The 15,033-nt window shown below is 42.4% G+C and overlaps 4 protein-coding genes and 1 long non-coding RNA gene across 13 annotated transcripts; 4 read left to right on the plus strand and 1 right to left on the minus strand.

The window, feature by feature from the left end:
- The first annotated feature begins 846 nt into the window (after window positions 1-846).
- Window positions 847-5,551, plus strand: Nna1 (Nna1 carboxypeptidase). 5 transcript variants are annotated; one of them, XM_069051810.1, is made up of 13 exons: window positions 849-1,218; window positions 1,795-2,159; window positions 2,205-2,434; window positions 2,487-2,633; window positions 2,687-2,942; window positions 2,994-3,428; window positions 3,476-3,703; window positions 3,840-3,931; window positions 3,977-4,157; window positions 4,408-4,700; window positions 4,750-4,914; window positions 4,965-5,081; window positions 5,147-5,551. In XM_069051810.1, the coding sequence occupies exons 1-13, from the start codon at window positions 1,188-1,190 to the stop codon at window positions 5,376-5,378; spliced, it is 2,772 nt and encodes a 923-aa protein (XP_068907911.1). In that variant the 5' UTR covers window positions 849-1,187; the 3' UTR covers window positions 5,379-5,551. The 5 variants fall into 5 exon arrangements, with proteins under 5 accessions (XP_068907908.1, XP_068907911.1, XP_068907912.1 ...); XM_069051811.1 differs by having other exon boundaries at window positions 2,210-2,434; window positions 2,988-3,428; XM_069051809.1 differs by having other exon boundaries at window positions 850-1,218; window positions 2,991-3,428.
- Window positions 5,552-5,650: 99 nt separating this feature from the next.
- LOC138133842 (uncharacterized) lies at window positions 5,651-7,703 on the plus strand. The gene is made up of 7 exons (XM_069051812.1): window positions 5,651-5,950; window positions 6,038-6,158; window positions 6,209-6,276; window positions 6,329-6,539; window positions 6,588-6,877; window positions 6,927-7,200; window positions 7,540-7,703. The coding sequence occupies exons 1-7, from the start codon at window positions 5,751-5,753 to the stop codon at window positions 7,654-7,656; spliced, it is 1,281 nt and encodes a 426-aa protein (XP_068907913.1). The 5' UTR covers window positions 5,651-5,750; the 3' UTR covers window positions 7,657-7,703.
- A 302-nt stretch (window positions 7,704-8,005) lies between these two features.
- On the plus strand, window positions 8,006-9,804 carry LOC138133844 (uncharacterized). The gene is made up of 6 exons (XM_069051813.1): window positions 8,006-8,283; window positions 8,469-8,589; window positions 8,637-8,704; window positions 8,755-8,965; window positions 9,013-9,570; window positions 9,622-9,804. The coding sequence occupies exons 1-6, from the start codon at window positions 8,087-8,089 to the stop codon at window positions 9,736-9,738; spliced, it is 1,272 nt and encodes a 423-aa protein (XP_068907914.1). The 5' UTR covers window positions 8,006-8,086; the 3' UTR covers window positions 9,739-9,804.
- A 149-nt stretch (window positions 9,805-9,953) lies between these two features.
- On the plus strand, window positions 9,954-14,963 carry LOC138133845 (PHD finger protein 21A-like). 5 transcript variants are annotated; one of them, XM_069051815.1, is made up of 8 exons: window positions 9,954-10,515; window positions 10,718-10,750; window positions 10,807-10,872; window positions 13,468-13,604; window positions 13,657-13,918; window positions 13,972-14,221; window positions 14,276-14,382; window positions 14,649-14,963. In XM_069051815.1, the coding sequence occupies exons 1-8, from the start codon at window positions 10,414-10,416 to the stop codon at window positions 14,811-14,813; spliced, it is 1,122 nt and encodes a 373-aa protein (XP_068907916.1). In that variant the 5' UTR covers window positions 9,954-10,413; the 3' UTR covers window positions 14,814-14,963. The 5 variants fall into 5 exon arrangements, with proteins under 5 accessions (XP_068907916.1, XP_068907917.1, XP_068907919.1 ...); XM_069051816.1 differs by having other exon boundaries at window positions 9,956-10,515; window positions 14,276-14,455; XM_069051818.1 differs by having other exon boundaries at window positions 9,963-10,515; window positions 14,578-14,716.
- Window positions 10,900-11,748, minus strand: LOC138133848 (uncharacterized). Its single transcript, XR_011160545.1, has 2 exons — window positions 11,219-11,748; window positions 10,900-11,164 (listed from the first exon to the last, which is right to left on the minus strand). It is a non-coding gene; the product is annotated as an uncharacterized lncRNA (long non-coding RNA).
- Window positions 14,964-15,033: the final 70 nt, after the last annotated feature.

A 15,033-nucleotide genomic window follows, 5' to 3' on the forward strand; every position in this document is an offset into this window, starting at 1 on the left:
TGATCAAAGACATGACTTTCGATGAATACATCTTGCAAAGAATCAACTTGAGGTTCTTTTTTTTAACCGCTTATGAGAAACGATCCCTTTTTGGATATTTTTCTAGTAGTCAGGACAGAAGTTAAGTACCTATAGTCTATTTTTTTTTAAATCAGCTGTCAGTGTCAAAACTTTGTAAAATACCAGACTGTGTTACCCTAAAACCTGTACTTTCCGACCAACTGTATAACAATTCCCCCCACGTCAAAATTGAGGTTATGTCTGTCAGTCTGTCTAACGTAACATTGAAGTGGACTTTGGAACACAACGATTTTTTGTAATGAAACACAGTTGCAGTTTAAACAATGAAGAAAACATTAATTTTTTCGGAGTTGAATACATTTTGTCGTTTTAAAGCCATCACATATGATTGCAGACGTCTAACGTATCTATTTTAGAAAAGTATTTACGGAAATAAATGAGAATTTAGAAAATAGGTATTTAATACGATACATTGAATATGTTTGAAGCTTTCTCACAAATCGCCTTTTTACTAAATTCAGGGTTGTCACCTTTCAACTCTTCGCTGTACCGAATCAGGGCCATTTTTTCACTCTCTGTGCACTACAAAGGCACCTTTTCAAATTTTGTGCGTTAATTTTTCAACGCAAACGCAAATGACAGTTATGCGCAATGACAGCGCCGATGACCTTACACGGCTCGACGTTGCCAACCTATATTGTGAAATGCACTTTCAATTGCTCATACCAACTTGACAACACTTTGACAGCTGATTTAAAAAAAAAAGAACTGTATGTCTTTTAAATTCCTTCTCCGCCGCTGCTTTTCTGTCGCCCCTCCGCCGCCGCCGTTCCTAGTGCACCATCGACCCGATGTAGGCCCGTGTGTTTTGTCGAAAATGAGCGGGACGTCCCATCATAATGATAAATTATTTATAGAGTTTGGGCAAAAGTGCGAATCCGCACCGCCAATAATTCAGTTCGGGATCTCGTGCCGGGAGTTTTCCTTTCGAAAGCGAAACCGCCGCCACCGCCAAACCCCTACGAAAAAGTCAGCGCGAACGTATCGATCACGTCCATCCCCATGGAAATGAAGTGAAGTTTACCCGAGACGTCGAACTGTCAACTTTCGCAGTCGGACGCGACGGTGAGATGGAGTGCAGCTGATCGGGAGTTTTTCCGACCAAAATGGAATCGGAAAATGAAAGCACCGCCAAAGGTGAGCGAACTTGACCATTGCGATCACGACCAATCGGACGAATCGTGCACAGTTATCGAGCTTTTTGTCAATTGTTTTGGACACCTGTTTCCGAGATGTTGGCCGAAGTGGGACCTGCCAAAAAAGTCGGGGGACGGTGCCAGAGGAGGCGGATCTCTATGCAAACGTGACGAGTTCGGTGGAGGCGATTCGAAGAGAATGTGTCGACGGGACCCTCCAAGCGAATCTCTTTTTTCCACCGTTTTCGCTTTTCTGCAAGACTCTGGAAATGCGAAAAACCGGAGTCGATGCATCGAACTCCGCCTCTTCTTGGCACCGACTCGTTCATTGTTCTCTTGACCTTCAGATGCGGGGCGATGAGTTATTAGCACCCGCCGTGCCAAAAGGAAAGATAAAATAACCAGCAAAAGTGCAACACAACATTTTTTTTATTGTCACCTTGGCCTGATCATTCTTCTGGAGCTATTTCCGTCGAGCAATATCGAGTTATTAATAACAATGTCTGAATCGATACTGACTATTCTTGTTTCGCGTGCACAACTTTTGTGTGGTAAAAGAATGCAATTTCCTCTGCAGACGTCTCAGTTAAGGACCTCCAGTCTTCACTCTTCCCACCGACGCCCAAAACTTCCACCAGCTTTTTCTCGAATTTTTACATCAAGAACAACTTCGACGACGATCTCGTCGACGACGGTATCAAGAAGGAGACGACGTCGAGGGAGTTGTTCTCGTTAAATCGCGAGACGAATTTTGTACCGCAGCCCCCTCGATGGCCCACAGAGTGCCAGGTTTTGGAGGAGAAGGTCAAACATATCAGTTATCTGCCCCCCACCCCCGAACCGTACTATGTGCCCTCGGGGAAGGAACCCCAACCCAAACCCACCGGAGACGAGTGCGGCATCATCGTTTATCAATACACACCCATCAGTGCTGTTAATTATGTAAGAGTCTCCCTAGCTCCCACTGGGGTACCATTCCCAATTTAGTTTAGTAGGTCCAGTGTGGGAGGCAGCAGATACCTCCTCCCGGCTTGTCTTTGTCCCGAAGAAGACACGCTTCGCTTCGAATCCAGGTTCGAAAGCGGGAACTTGGCGCGAGCCATTCGCATCACACCAAACTTCTACGAACTGTACTTGCGTGCGGACATGTACACCAACCGCCACATGCAATGGTTCTACTTCCGGGTGACCAACATGAAGAAAAATTTCTTGTATAGGTAAACCTCCGACGACGTCTCCAGCGGTACTTTTTTAATTCTATGCAAAAAGGTTTTCTATTGTGAATTTCTCCAAAGAAGATAGTCTGTACAACGAAGGGATGCGCCCTCTGATGTACTCGACCAAAGACTCGCAACTCCACTGCATCGGCTGGAGGAGGTGCGGCGACAACGTCACCTACTACAGCAACGACAACGTGTAAGTCGCGTCGAATCCCGAGAAGACGAAAAATTCTTGTGGTGTTCCTTCAGAAACCCCGACGACCCCGAAACCCAAATGACCTACACTCTATCCTTCACCATGGAGTTCCCGCACGAAGACGACGTCGTCTACTTGGCCCACTGCTACCCTTACACTTACTCGGACTTGGAGGACTACCTCACCGAGCTGTCGAACCATCCCATCAAATCCACATTCACGACGATCCGACTCTTGTGCAAGAGCCTCGCCGGCAACAACGTCCACTACATCACCATAACCTCGCCGCCGGTTCCCGGCGAGGCCAAGGTAAGCGACGCAACACCACGACCACCGAGTGATTCACTCTTGCAGAAGAAGCGCTCCGTCGTGATAACCGCTCGGGTCCACCCCGGGGAGACCCCCTCGTCGTGGATGATGCAAGGCTTCCTCGACTTCCTCACCAGCGACTGCGGCGTCGCCAAAGAGTTGCGCGACAAGTTTATCTTCAAGCTGGTGCCGATGCTGAACCCTGACGGCGTCATCGTCGGCAACAATCGATGCTCCCTCTCGGCCAAAGACCTGAATCGCCAGTACAGGACGGTGATGAGGGACGCCTACCCCTCCATCTGGTACACCAAGCTGATGGTGAGGCGCCTCTTGGAGGAGTGCGGAGTGGCGATGTACTGCGACCTCCACGCCCACTCCAGAAAGCACAACATTTTCATCTACGGCTGCGAGAATCGCAGAGGCGCCGACAGAAAACTGCAAGAGCAGGTGTTTCCGCTGATGCTGCACAAGAACACCGCCGATAAAGTGAGCGAGGGTCTCTGTGGTGGACCGGTTTGATCGGGGTTTTGCAGTTTTCCTTCGAGAGCTGCAAGTTCAGGATCCAGAAGGCGAAAGAGGGGACTGGAAGGGTGGTGATGTGGATGATGGGCATCGCCAATAGCTACACCATGGAGTCGTCGTTCGCCGGCTCTACCCTGGGCACCAAGAACGAGACACACTTCACCACTCAAGACTTTGAACAGATGGCCAAATCCTTCTGTCAGACGTTGCTCGACTTCTACGACGACGACCCCAGAAAGGTATTGGCAAAGAATAAGTTTCACATTCCTATGTTTGTGTTTTTGACTATTTCGGCCATCTTGGCGTATTTCTACCATGTATGATCCCACCTGGTTGAATAAATTTTTTTCCTGCATTAAGAGAGTTTTATTTTAGGAGAGACTGAGAAATAAAATAATAAATAGATTAGTTAAGGAAGGATCGAACGCCGACGAGCCCACCAATATCCAGCTGAGCGACTACTCGAGGTAGGTCCCAGACTTGTTCGAACACAACTCACGTCTTTTTTTCAGCGACGAAGGCGACACCTCGAGTACCAGTTCCAACGAGGTTGGACGCGACGACGAAGAGATTTTTTACCCAGCGGTGCCGCCCCCATCGCCAATCATCTACAAGAAATTCAAACCGAAAGTGTACCGAGCCAAGACGAGAATCCTCACGAGGAGTCCCAACATCGCCAGAAAGCCGCTACCTGTAATTTAACACTCGTTTGCGTATTGGGGTGATGTAACTGTTGAGGTTTTTCGTTTTTTCCGCTTGATTAATACTGACGCTGTGACAAACGCTTTTTTTACAAAGGGATGTTACTCTTAACACTTTTTTGCCGGAATATTTTTGGACAAATAAATTGAAACACCAATTTTCGACGAGGTTTTTACTTGAACAGTTAACTCCCTCCGAATGCTGATCGAGAATTTAACAACCCTGACCCCGAGCCTTGTAGATCTGTAAAGCCACTCTAGGACTGTATCTATCTGAGAAAGAATCGAGATACAGTTCGGACAGCAGCTCCGACGACGAAGACTACAGAATTGAAAAGACCAAGACGAAGCAGCGTCGGAGACTGAAGAAGAAGAAGAAAAGTACCAAAAAGAAGCAGCCCGTATGTGCCTTGTCCGATTGTGAAATCCAGTACAAAACTGGTACCGTGCGGAGCATCTCGGTTTTTGATTTGGTACCGAACGACAAGATTCGTGCGCAGAACCAAACCAAACGGTCAAAAACGCCGCAAGCAAGGTTTCAAACAGACGAATCTTTGACGTCACCACTGAGATTTTTCTTTCAGAGTGGAAAAGAAAAACACAATCACTCAACAACTTGCTGAAGTGCAAGCGAAGCTCCTCAGTTTGAAGAATAAATTGTGGTTTGGTGTCAGCGACGGCGAGAACGTCCCAATATCGTGGGGTCGGAGTCACTTCAGCTTTCCCAACAGCAGTCCCCCTCCGGTCAAGTGAGTAATCCGATACGAGAGACAGAACTGTTCAGATTTGTCTTCTCCAGGAGTTGTCACAAAAAGCACCGGAAAAAGTCGGCCTGCAAGCCGGAAAAACCGGAGAAGAAAAACTGCTCCGGTAAAGAATCGAGAAGTAAAGGCGAAACCAAGAAGCCTTCGACCGGGTACTATAAGACAATAACGTTGAACTTCCCTGGCTATTTCGGGGGCTCCCGGTGAATTTTTTTAGATTGAGGAGACAGACAGCGGTCGAGTGGGGGCGCTGCTGTGACCAACTGAAGAAATCGAAGAGTCTCCCTGAGAACAGTTTCAAAACTGTCGACGTCAAATCGAAATTGAACGTGTTGAGTTGCGACGAGGACGACAAAGTCGATGCGAAAAAGAAGAAGAAGAAGAAGACCAAGTTCGGGAAGAAAGCCAAAACTGTTTCGCATGCGAAAATTTTCTTTAACAAAGACTGACAGTGCTTAAGCGTATCTTCGACAACACCAATCAACTCGTACTGCCGTAGATGTGATAATAAATTAATTAGTTGGCTGGTTTATAGAGCGTTGTAATATTCGTAGGCCGTGCCGTGTATTCCTGTTTTTCTCTACTACTATTGTTCCTTTTTTAATAAAATTTTTTACTGAAATTGAGCGTTTTTTAAGCCGCCCTGACAGCGCCTTAAGTCATGAATGTTATCTTTGATTGACACATAATGGGTCCGCTCTTCTGTCTCTTTCTCGAACTGTTCCACTACACCCACCACCAAACAAACACTGACGTGGACCAAACGACTAGTTACTCTATAATTATTCTATTGTAGTGTGTTCCCGTCAACTAAATCAAAAATGTCCATTGCAGAGCTCCAAAAAATTATTTCTCCAAAATTTACCGACCGAGTTGTTTTGGAGATTGTCGCCAAAAAAAGTGAGTTGAGTGACGTTATCGTCGAAACTATTCAAATCGGTGAAAGTTCGACAAAGAAAGGAGATTCGTACTTGGGTCAGATTTGTCGATTGACCATTAACGCTTCCGGAAAAAATAAAACGTAAGAATTTTGGTACTTTTTTGTGCACTCAAAATCCATATCGTTCAAAATTCATAACACTCGGAAACCCGACTCTTCGGTTTGCAGAGGTCATCAGGAACAGGTTTCTATCCCGGTCATCGCGAAATTTTTGCCAAAAAATTTGGCCAGAAGGAAAACTTACAGATCTCCGGTATTCTTCGAGAACGAAGTGATTTTCTACGAAAAAGTAATTTTCCAGGAGTTTTGAATCGACAAATAAAATTGTTGGAATTTCAGGTGTGGACAGTTCTTCAAAAATTCCAAGACTCAAAGTTTATCAAAGAGAAATTCGATAATACTCCACTGTAAAATTATTAGATCAAAATAATGATTTTTTTTATTCTTCAAACATTGCAGATTACTTTCAGCTTTTATCGACGGCTCCAACGATTACGTAGCTCTCCTGGATGTGAGTCCTCAGGGTTACGAAGCTTCAGTTCGTAGCACCAGCCTTGATGAAAATCATTCCGCCGCAATCTTACAAGTCCTTGCAGGTTTCCACGCTCTGAGTTTGGCTTTTAAAGACCAACAACCCGAATTGTTTGAAAATGCGGCCTCAACTCTCAAAGTAGAATAAATTACGGCGAATTACGAAATCTTCAAACGCGTTTTCTAGGAGACATATTTTGCCGAAGAGTACAGATCCTGGTACGCACCCTTGCAGGAAAAACTCTACATTGTAGCGTTGGACGCCCTGGAGAAGGAGTTACCCCCGATTTATCTGGAAAAATTCAAGAAATTCATCGCGAAGGATGTGTTTGGAGATATCTGTAAAGGGACTCAGGTTCGGGGACCTTTGTCCGTTGTGACTCATGGCGACGTTTGGTCCCCCAACTTCTTAATCAAATACGGCGGTGATAAAACAAAAATCGAAAATATTATCATGATCGACTATCAGCTGTCAAGGTCAAAAAATCTTGAACTTTTGATAAAATCTTTGAAACATTCTTTACAGATATACAACACTCTCAGTTGATTTGACATTCTTTTTACTCACTTGTGTCGACATTGATTTGTTGCAACGCAAGTGGGACTTTTTCATTTCGCTGTATCACGAAACTCTGGTTAAAAATTTGGAAAATTTGGGTTCTCCCCGAAACTTGATTTCCCTCGAAAATTTACACGATGATCTGAGAACCACGATGAATTGTGGTGTCGGTATAGCTATAGAGGCGGTAATTATGTCTCTTTTGGACGAACACGAAGTCGGAGATCTTGACGCAATCCAGGTTAGAAAAACAAGTGAAGCTGGGACAAGATGAATTATTTTTTTGTTCGACACTGTCAAAATTTGAGAAATTTCTCCTATGTGAACGGATTTTGATAAATGTCACCACTTGTCAAAACGAAACGTCAAGCTAATTTTAAAGATTTTAAGAGATTTGGAGCCTTTAAGGGGCTCGTCGAACAAAAAAACGTTGTATTCACCTTGTTCGTGTGTCAATTGGGCTTTTTTGGCACTCGTGGGCCTTTAAAACGCTCGTTTCACTCGCGTTTGAAACTGGCCCACTCGTGCCAAAAAAACCCAATTTACACAAGAACTCGTCAAATAAACTACTATTTTTCAGGGGGATGAAGCTGTTTCTGTCGAGACGGTTTGGGTGTTTCACCCTTTCAAGGAGCAATCCAAGAGGGAGAGATTCGCCAAAATGATAAAGTTTGTTGTGGACAGAAATTTTATTTAAAAATGTAATTACATAGTTCCAACAATAAAATAAATCCATTGCAATTATGTAAGTCTTTTGTTACAGTTTTGCCTCCTAAATTAATTCTGTGCTAAGTATTTCTTTTATCTGTGATGATTTGCAACAATCAAGTCATCAAAATCACTTTGTTTATTTTTATCTTACACGAGTGAAGACAATTACAAAAAAATTCGAAACTTGCTATTTAATGCCCGATAAGATTACATTTACACGAGTTTTGCATTCATATCATGTTTGTTCTATTATTTAATCTTGTATCAAATTCAAAATTAGATAATTTGCCGCTCGTTGCACAATCCCTACTCGAGTTGCTTTACTGACGTGGGTTTCTGTCATTGCTCGATCCCTACCAACATAAATTCCATAATATAAAACGCCGCCCTGCATTTTCCATTTGTATTCAAACACCATGTCGGTTCAAGAACTGCAACAGATTATTTCTCCAAAGTTCACTGAAAAAGTTCTTCGTGACATTGTCACCACGAAGAGTGGGCTGAGTGATGTTCAAGTGAAAAAAATCGACATGGGGACCGCCTCTAAAAAGGGCGATTCCTATCTGAGCGATATTTGCAGATTTAACCTAGAGGCCACTGGAAAAAATAAAAAGTAAGACAAAAGTAAAAAGTTAGTTTGTTTTTAAATCGTTATTATTTACATTGTTACTTAACGTCATAATCCAATCCATAAAAAAAAAGTTATCTCGGCAGCTATGCAACCAGTAATACATCGGAACTTTTAATTCATCTATTTTTTATTACACAATTATGATTTAATTTATTTGTTTTTACTAGGGGTCAAGAGGAGACCGTTTCTATTCCTGTGATAGTGAAATTCCTTCTTAAAAATTTAGGCAGGAGGAAAACGTACAGATCGGCCGAATTTTTTAAAAATGAGGCAATTTTCTATGAGAAGGTAATCGGTTCACTAAAGTTGAAACATTTAAAAAATGGTAATTTCAGGTTTGGGCACCAATGCAAAAATTCCAAGAGTCAGCGGGAATCAAGGACAAATTTGATAACATTCCACAGTATACATATCTGCAGCATTACTCCCAGAATATCACGTTTTATTTTTTAGATTGCTTGCTTGCTATATCGATGGGAGTAATGATTTCGTTGCTCTCCAAGATGTGAGCCCTGAGGGTTATAAAGGCGCTGAACGCGGGCCTGGTCTAGATTACGTCACCACTGTCGCCATTTTAAAGGTTTTGGCTGGTTTTCACGCTGTGAGTCTAGCTTTCAAGGACCAACAACCAGAAAACTTCGAAAAAGCTGCCACAGCTCTAGAAGTAAATAAAACATTTGTAGTTTACCGCTGTTAACAAGGTGCTTGCAGGAGACGTATTTTTCCGAGAGGTTGCGTCCGTGGTACAGTAATTTCCAACAGCGAGTTTTCGCAATAATCAGAGATGCAGTTGAAAAGGAACTTCCAAGAGAATATTTAGACAAGTTGAATAAATTACTAGAAAAAGATTTGTACGGGGTGTTGATCGAGTCGTGTCGGGTGAGGAACCGCTTTTCGGTGGTGACCCACGGCGACGTCTGGCCACCCAACTTCTTGATCAAATATGTGGGAGACAACCCAGAGAAGACCATAATGATCGATTTCCAGTTGGCAAGATACACGACTCTGGTTACCGATTTGTCATTTTTCTTGTACTCTTGTGTAGAGATGACTCTAGTGGAGCACCGGTGGGACGACTTGGTAGCGGAGTACCACAAAGCTCTAACAGACAGTTTGGAAAAGTTTGGTTCCAGCAAAGATTTGGTAACTCTTGAAGATCTGCAAGGAGAGCTCAAAGCGCACAGCGTCATGGGAGTGGGCATGTCGATGGAAGCTCTGATCATGGGGCAGTTGGACGACGATGACGTCAGTGACCTTGACGCCATCAAAGTCAGTTGAGACAAAAAAAAACGTGAAGTTTCGATTAATTGTGTTTTTTAGGGCGACGAAGCCGTGCCGCTTGAGACAGTGTGGCTGATTCATCCTTTCAAAGAGCAAGAAAAGCGCAAGAGGATCGCGACCATGATCAAAATGGCGGTGGATAGAAATTTTATTTGATCTAATCTGCAATCTGTCAAATTGTCAAACTATGGATATAAATAAAATAAAGTGAATAATTTCTGATTTTTTATTTTTTATAACACCCCACAAAAAAGAGTTGTCTGTTGAGATGATCGATTTGGGGGTAGTTTGTCCGCAAAGAATTTTTGAATTTTTCAGTAGTGGGGGGTGTTGCTTACGTGATTGGTCACATGAATTTGAGGGCCGTTACGTTAATGACTCTCGATAATCGGTGTGCAGTTCACTGTGTAAGTTCAAGTGCAAAATTTTGAAAAGTCGATTTGAGTGTGTGACGGTTTTACAGTTGAAATTTTGAAAATTTCCAAGTCAAGATTGTACTTTCCGAACCGTCCGAAAGTAGCCGATCGCGGTCGGACAAGTTTGAGAAATTTAATTTTTTCAAGTTGGGGGCGTTGTTTACGCTCCGAATTCGGCAAAATACTTTGAGAGAGCCACCGTGCCCCTTTGTCGAGCCCCGATCCGTCGGTCTAGCGCCGAGAGTCCGTCTCAAAGTGTAGTTTATTGAATTTTATTGTGGGTTCGTTAGCAGCGTGCGCCGCATTCGCATTTGTCGTAGCCGGCCGAGTGAATCTAGTGTGTGTGCACTTTTGTTAGATTGCGAAAGCGAATAAAATTTCTTTTTTAATTAAACGAGAAGTGAAGAGTGCCCCCATGGTCAGGAACGAGATGAAGGACCTCGAAATAAGCAAAGGGCTGAAGGATGAGATCGAAGCCAACCAGACCCAACTGAAAAATGCTATTCGTAATCATCAGGTAAGTTTGCAGTGTTTCTAACTTTTTCCACACGTTAGACCGTCGTCGCCCCTTTGCGGCTGCGGGTGCGACAAGGACGCACTGTCGATTCGGTTAAACGAGAAAACTTCCCCAAAACATTTTCGTTATGTAAAAGTGTTTGTAAATTTTCGAAAACCTCGACAGAATGCGCCTGATTTGTGTTTTTTCCGTTTTGTTTCAGAGTTTTGTCATCAAGCTGAAACAAGACCCTGACGTAAGTGGCCCGATTCAATTTATTAATAATTTAATTTAGGAAGGAATTTTTTGCAGAACGTGGACCTCCAGAAGGAGATCAACAAGGCAGAACAGGATATTATCCTGGTCGGGATTGCTCAGGTGGGTCGGGGTTTCAAAAAAATCACACACGCGATAACCTGCTTTGTTACAATAAAACAAACAATCTGTTACACATTTCAAGCGATAACAAATCCTCATCCTTTGTCCTGGTTGTTCCCAAATCCCGGTCTTGATCGCAAGTTTTATCGCAAATTCATCTCGAGTACATTCGTACTCGGAATAGATGAATTGTTAATACTTATTACAATAATAAAATGGCCGTTTAGATTCCCATGCCGTCTAGATGAAAAATATAACAAGTTTCTCCGTCCCTCTCTCCTCGCTTTATTATCTATAAATAAACTGTTTTAAAGTTGAAGCCCTCGTTCTTCAAACAATAAATTACTAATGCGCAACTTTCCCCCACAAATTCGTTCTATTGATCTCGAAATTTAAATAGTACAATCCTGATTTTTTCCTCTTCTTTTCTCGTCCACCACCCACAGGAAGAGCCGTTTGATTTTCGTGTCGGTGCGAGATTTATTGATTCGCCGCCGATGCAAAGTGTGTTCAAGATTTTACATCGAATACACACGCAGATGCACGTTTGTTATTTCAGGTCAATAAAGGTCATTATCGCGCGAAACCGTCCCGATCGGTCGACGCCAGATTTAGGTTAGGTGGAAAATCGCATCGGTTTTCCTCATCTCGTTAGAAAGTCAAGCTGGCCTTGAGGTTTTCCTTCAAAATGGCGTGCCACATGCGGAAGTCGAGCGGGTTCAACGAGTTTTTAAGTCGAGTCGATTCCGACAAATTGCTCGTGTGGGGTTAAGGTTTCCTGAAGGCCGAGTGGACCAGGCGCGACGGGCGCGGGTTCAAATCCGGGCAGAGGTCAGTTTTTTTTGCCGACGTTAGGGATGGTGGGAGCTTAGGCACCGAGATAATGGCGGAGGCGAATATTAAACGTGAAAGTAATTGTAGTACAATAATAATAATGCAGTCAGTTTTGAGAAGAAAAAAAATGCGACAGATTTTCGGGGGAAAACTTTTGTTGTATCAAAAAAATCGTGTACACCTATTATTTGCCCGTGTAATTTTGTTGTTCTGGCGTTTATTAACGTCAGACTGTGACACTTAAGTTATTAAAAAATGCCAATATCAAAAGTTTCTGAACAGGAAAAGTGGGAATTTACTGCAGTCTATGCCACGTAGACTAAATGCAGTTATAAATGCAAACAGCGCCACACCAAATATTAGTGTAATATTCAAATAAAATTATCTAAAAAGTAAGACATAACCTATCTTATAACTTTTTATCAAAATGACAGAAAAAGGCAGTTTTTAAACGATACGAAAACCTTCAAAAATTGCATACTTTATCTAATACACAGTAAATTTCGTTCACACAGTTCGATTGGCGTAAATCAAATTATTTTAACGGTTCACTTTCGTAACAAGATTTTGAAGAATGCAAAAAATTATTGTACACCGCACAAAAGATTTTATAAAAAAACTGGCAGTAGAGGTTTTTATTAGGTATTTTTAGCAAATAATAAACGTCTTGTTTTCCAAGATCTAAACTATTCTAAACTGTGATTTATGTAATTCTTAGAACTTTACAAACTTTCTCTCAACTATTTTTTATTTAACTTCAAAAAAATTATCTTGCTTAAATGTTATGAAAGTTGTCTTCTACAACCAAAAGACTTCAGTAAAATTACTAACGAATAGATTTCTCAAAATTATTTTTTATAGAACACAAAAAATAACTGATTGAAACAAAAAAAATTAATTGCTGCTTCTCATTTTTATTTCTTGGAAAATCCAAGTCAGATGTTTTTTGTTGTGTAATGTGATTCCATACGTCTTCGAATCAGGATGTCAAAAAAATCAATAGGTTGTTACCTTTGTGCCCTGTTGAATATCTTACAACATGCAGTGCCTGTAAGTGGTAAAAAGTACAAAATCGTCAGCAAAAAAATCTTAATTTTCTGTAATTCGTGGGAACAAAAAAGGTCCAAAAGAGGCTGTTTGAGGTACACCTCAATTAATGTTTTGTGTCTGATAATTTTTTAATACTTTGTCGATTATAATGTGAATTTTATCGGACAGGTAATGGATTGTGCTTGTTGCTTTAATTGCTAAATTATTGCAAATAGTTGTGAAGGTCACCAGCAGCCACCCTTGAAAAAAAAAATTACACACAAAAGAAACTAGTTATTATTATTATCATGATTGACACGTGTCAAATGTGAATCTTGACATAAAACAACTTTGATTTTTTTGAAATCATGAAACGTTTAGCTGTGGTGTAAAATCTTTCAAGAGTTTCCTTTAAATATTTTTCGAAGATAAAGCGACAAACATGTAGATATATTCGTAATGAAGTAGGTAGCAGTGTAAAACAGAGATAAAATAGCGAGATTACGTTTCCTATCTATGACTAAGTAATTAAAGTTATCAAAACGCTTTGTCAATTTAGAGTTGAAAGGAACACTGTTCTGTCAGAGTAGTCAAGAGTTGCAAAAATTAACTGGAATACTTCTTCTCGAGACTGGTTGCGTCAACGATGGTAGATATTTTTTGTAAAACATGAGAAAAAACAAATATTAATGTAAAAAAAAAGTACCGTGTTTTTATTTGTGTATTTTGCAGAAAAGCTTACTGGAACGTCTCCGTGAAGAGTACAAGGCCCACCAGAAGTCTCTCAAGGCCAACATAACCAAAACCAGCATCGAGGAGAGGAGATTCAATCTGAGCACCGCCCTCAACAGAGCCCGAAAGCAGAACATGTATTATTATTAATTTTTTGTTGTTGTGTTGTTCTGATTGGAAGATTTGCAGAGTGTCTCGTCCCACTTCTGTTTCTGTGTCGTCGATTTCCGACGACTCCGTCGAAGCCGCTTCCGTACATTCTTCCCCCGAGCACCACGCGTACAACCCCGTCGACCCTCACGACGTCACCCAAGCCGAGTTCCTCACCAACTTCGGTCTGGTCACTCACGATGTGTACAAAGAGATGCAGAACAGGCGAGTGGAGCGGAAACGGAGGAGCACAGCCAACCCCCATTTCTTGTACGGCAACAAGGGGTGGGACTTTCCACCGGTGCGTTTCAGCCTCGTTTTGTTACGTTCATCGTTGTGAATATTTTTTTGCAGAAGAGAAAACGAAACGCGTACTTGTACTCGTCGGTGTCGCCCCCCAACACGCGTCAAGCTGTCCGCAAGAAGAACGAAAGGGTGTCTCCGCCCCTTCCGGCCACCAACGGAAACAGTTCCGCCTCGTCGAAGTCGGCGTTCGTGTCTTTCCCGGCTATTCCGAATCTGCCGAGCGGGTTGACGATCGAGAGGGTGAGCCCCACGAGCTCGTCTCCGGATTCGAAGACTTGTGTCACCTGCAGGCAACCAGGTGAGGAGAGTTTTTTGTGGGTCGCGAAGAGATCGTTGAGTTGTGGTGTTTCAGGATTATTGGCGATCTGCGAGAGTTGCGCGAACGGCTTCCACGTGAGCTGCCACAACCGCCCTCTGACGCAGTCGCCCCGGCAGTGCCCCAGGTGCATCAACAAAGAGGTGCGCACCATTGGGTCCTTAAATGTGCCTTCGGGAATGAGCGTGTCGTACGTGACGCCATCCGAAGTCTCAGGTTAGGCAAAAAACAATGAATTGTGCTGTTGTCTTTATTTCTTTCTCCTCCACTACTCCGTCTAAAAACCATCCAGATTCGTTTTAAGATTAGGCTAGATCGGATGAATTTTGTTTTTCCAGAAAAACTAGAGGAAAAGAAAAAGTTGGAAAAAGTTAATAAGACACTTTCAGCTGAATTGACCCAATTGCAGGACCGGCATTCTCAGCTGACGATCTCGTTGAAAAACCAAAAGAGCGAACAGGAACAGTTGCTGATGACGCAGCAGACGACTGAAGACAAGATTAAACAGATCTTGACGTTCATCAGTCACGTTAAAAACGAGATCGTTTCAAAACCGACGCAACCTCAAACGTGAAGATTGGGGGAGAGGGTGACCATTCGTGTCCGCAAAATGGCGTCTTTGTACATAATGTTGTTCTTATCTCTATTGTTAAGACTGATGGTATATTTTGTTATAAAAGGTTTTATAAGAATTTGTAACGAATTAAACGATGTGGACCACCAACACCAAGTTATTTATATTTAATCCTTAGATCTTTACATCCTTAGATCTAAAACAATGACTATAATGTGAA

Source organism: Tenebrio molitor, chromosome 6, assembly GCF_963966145.1.
Source record: "Tenebrio molitor chromosome 6, icTenMoli1.1, whole genome shotgun sequence".
In the NCBI taxonomy this organism is placed as follows: domain Eukaryota; kingdom Metazoa; phylum Arthropoda; class Insecta; order Coleoptera; family Tenebrionidae; genus Tenebrio; species Tenebrio molitor.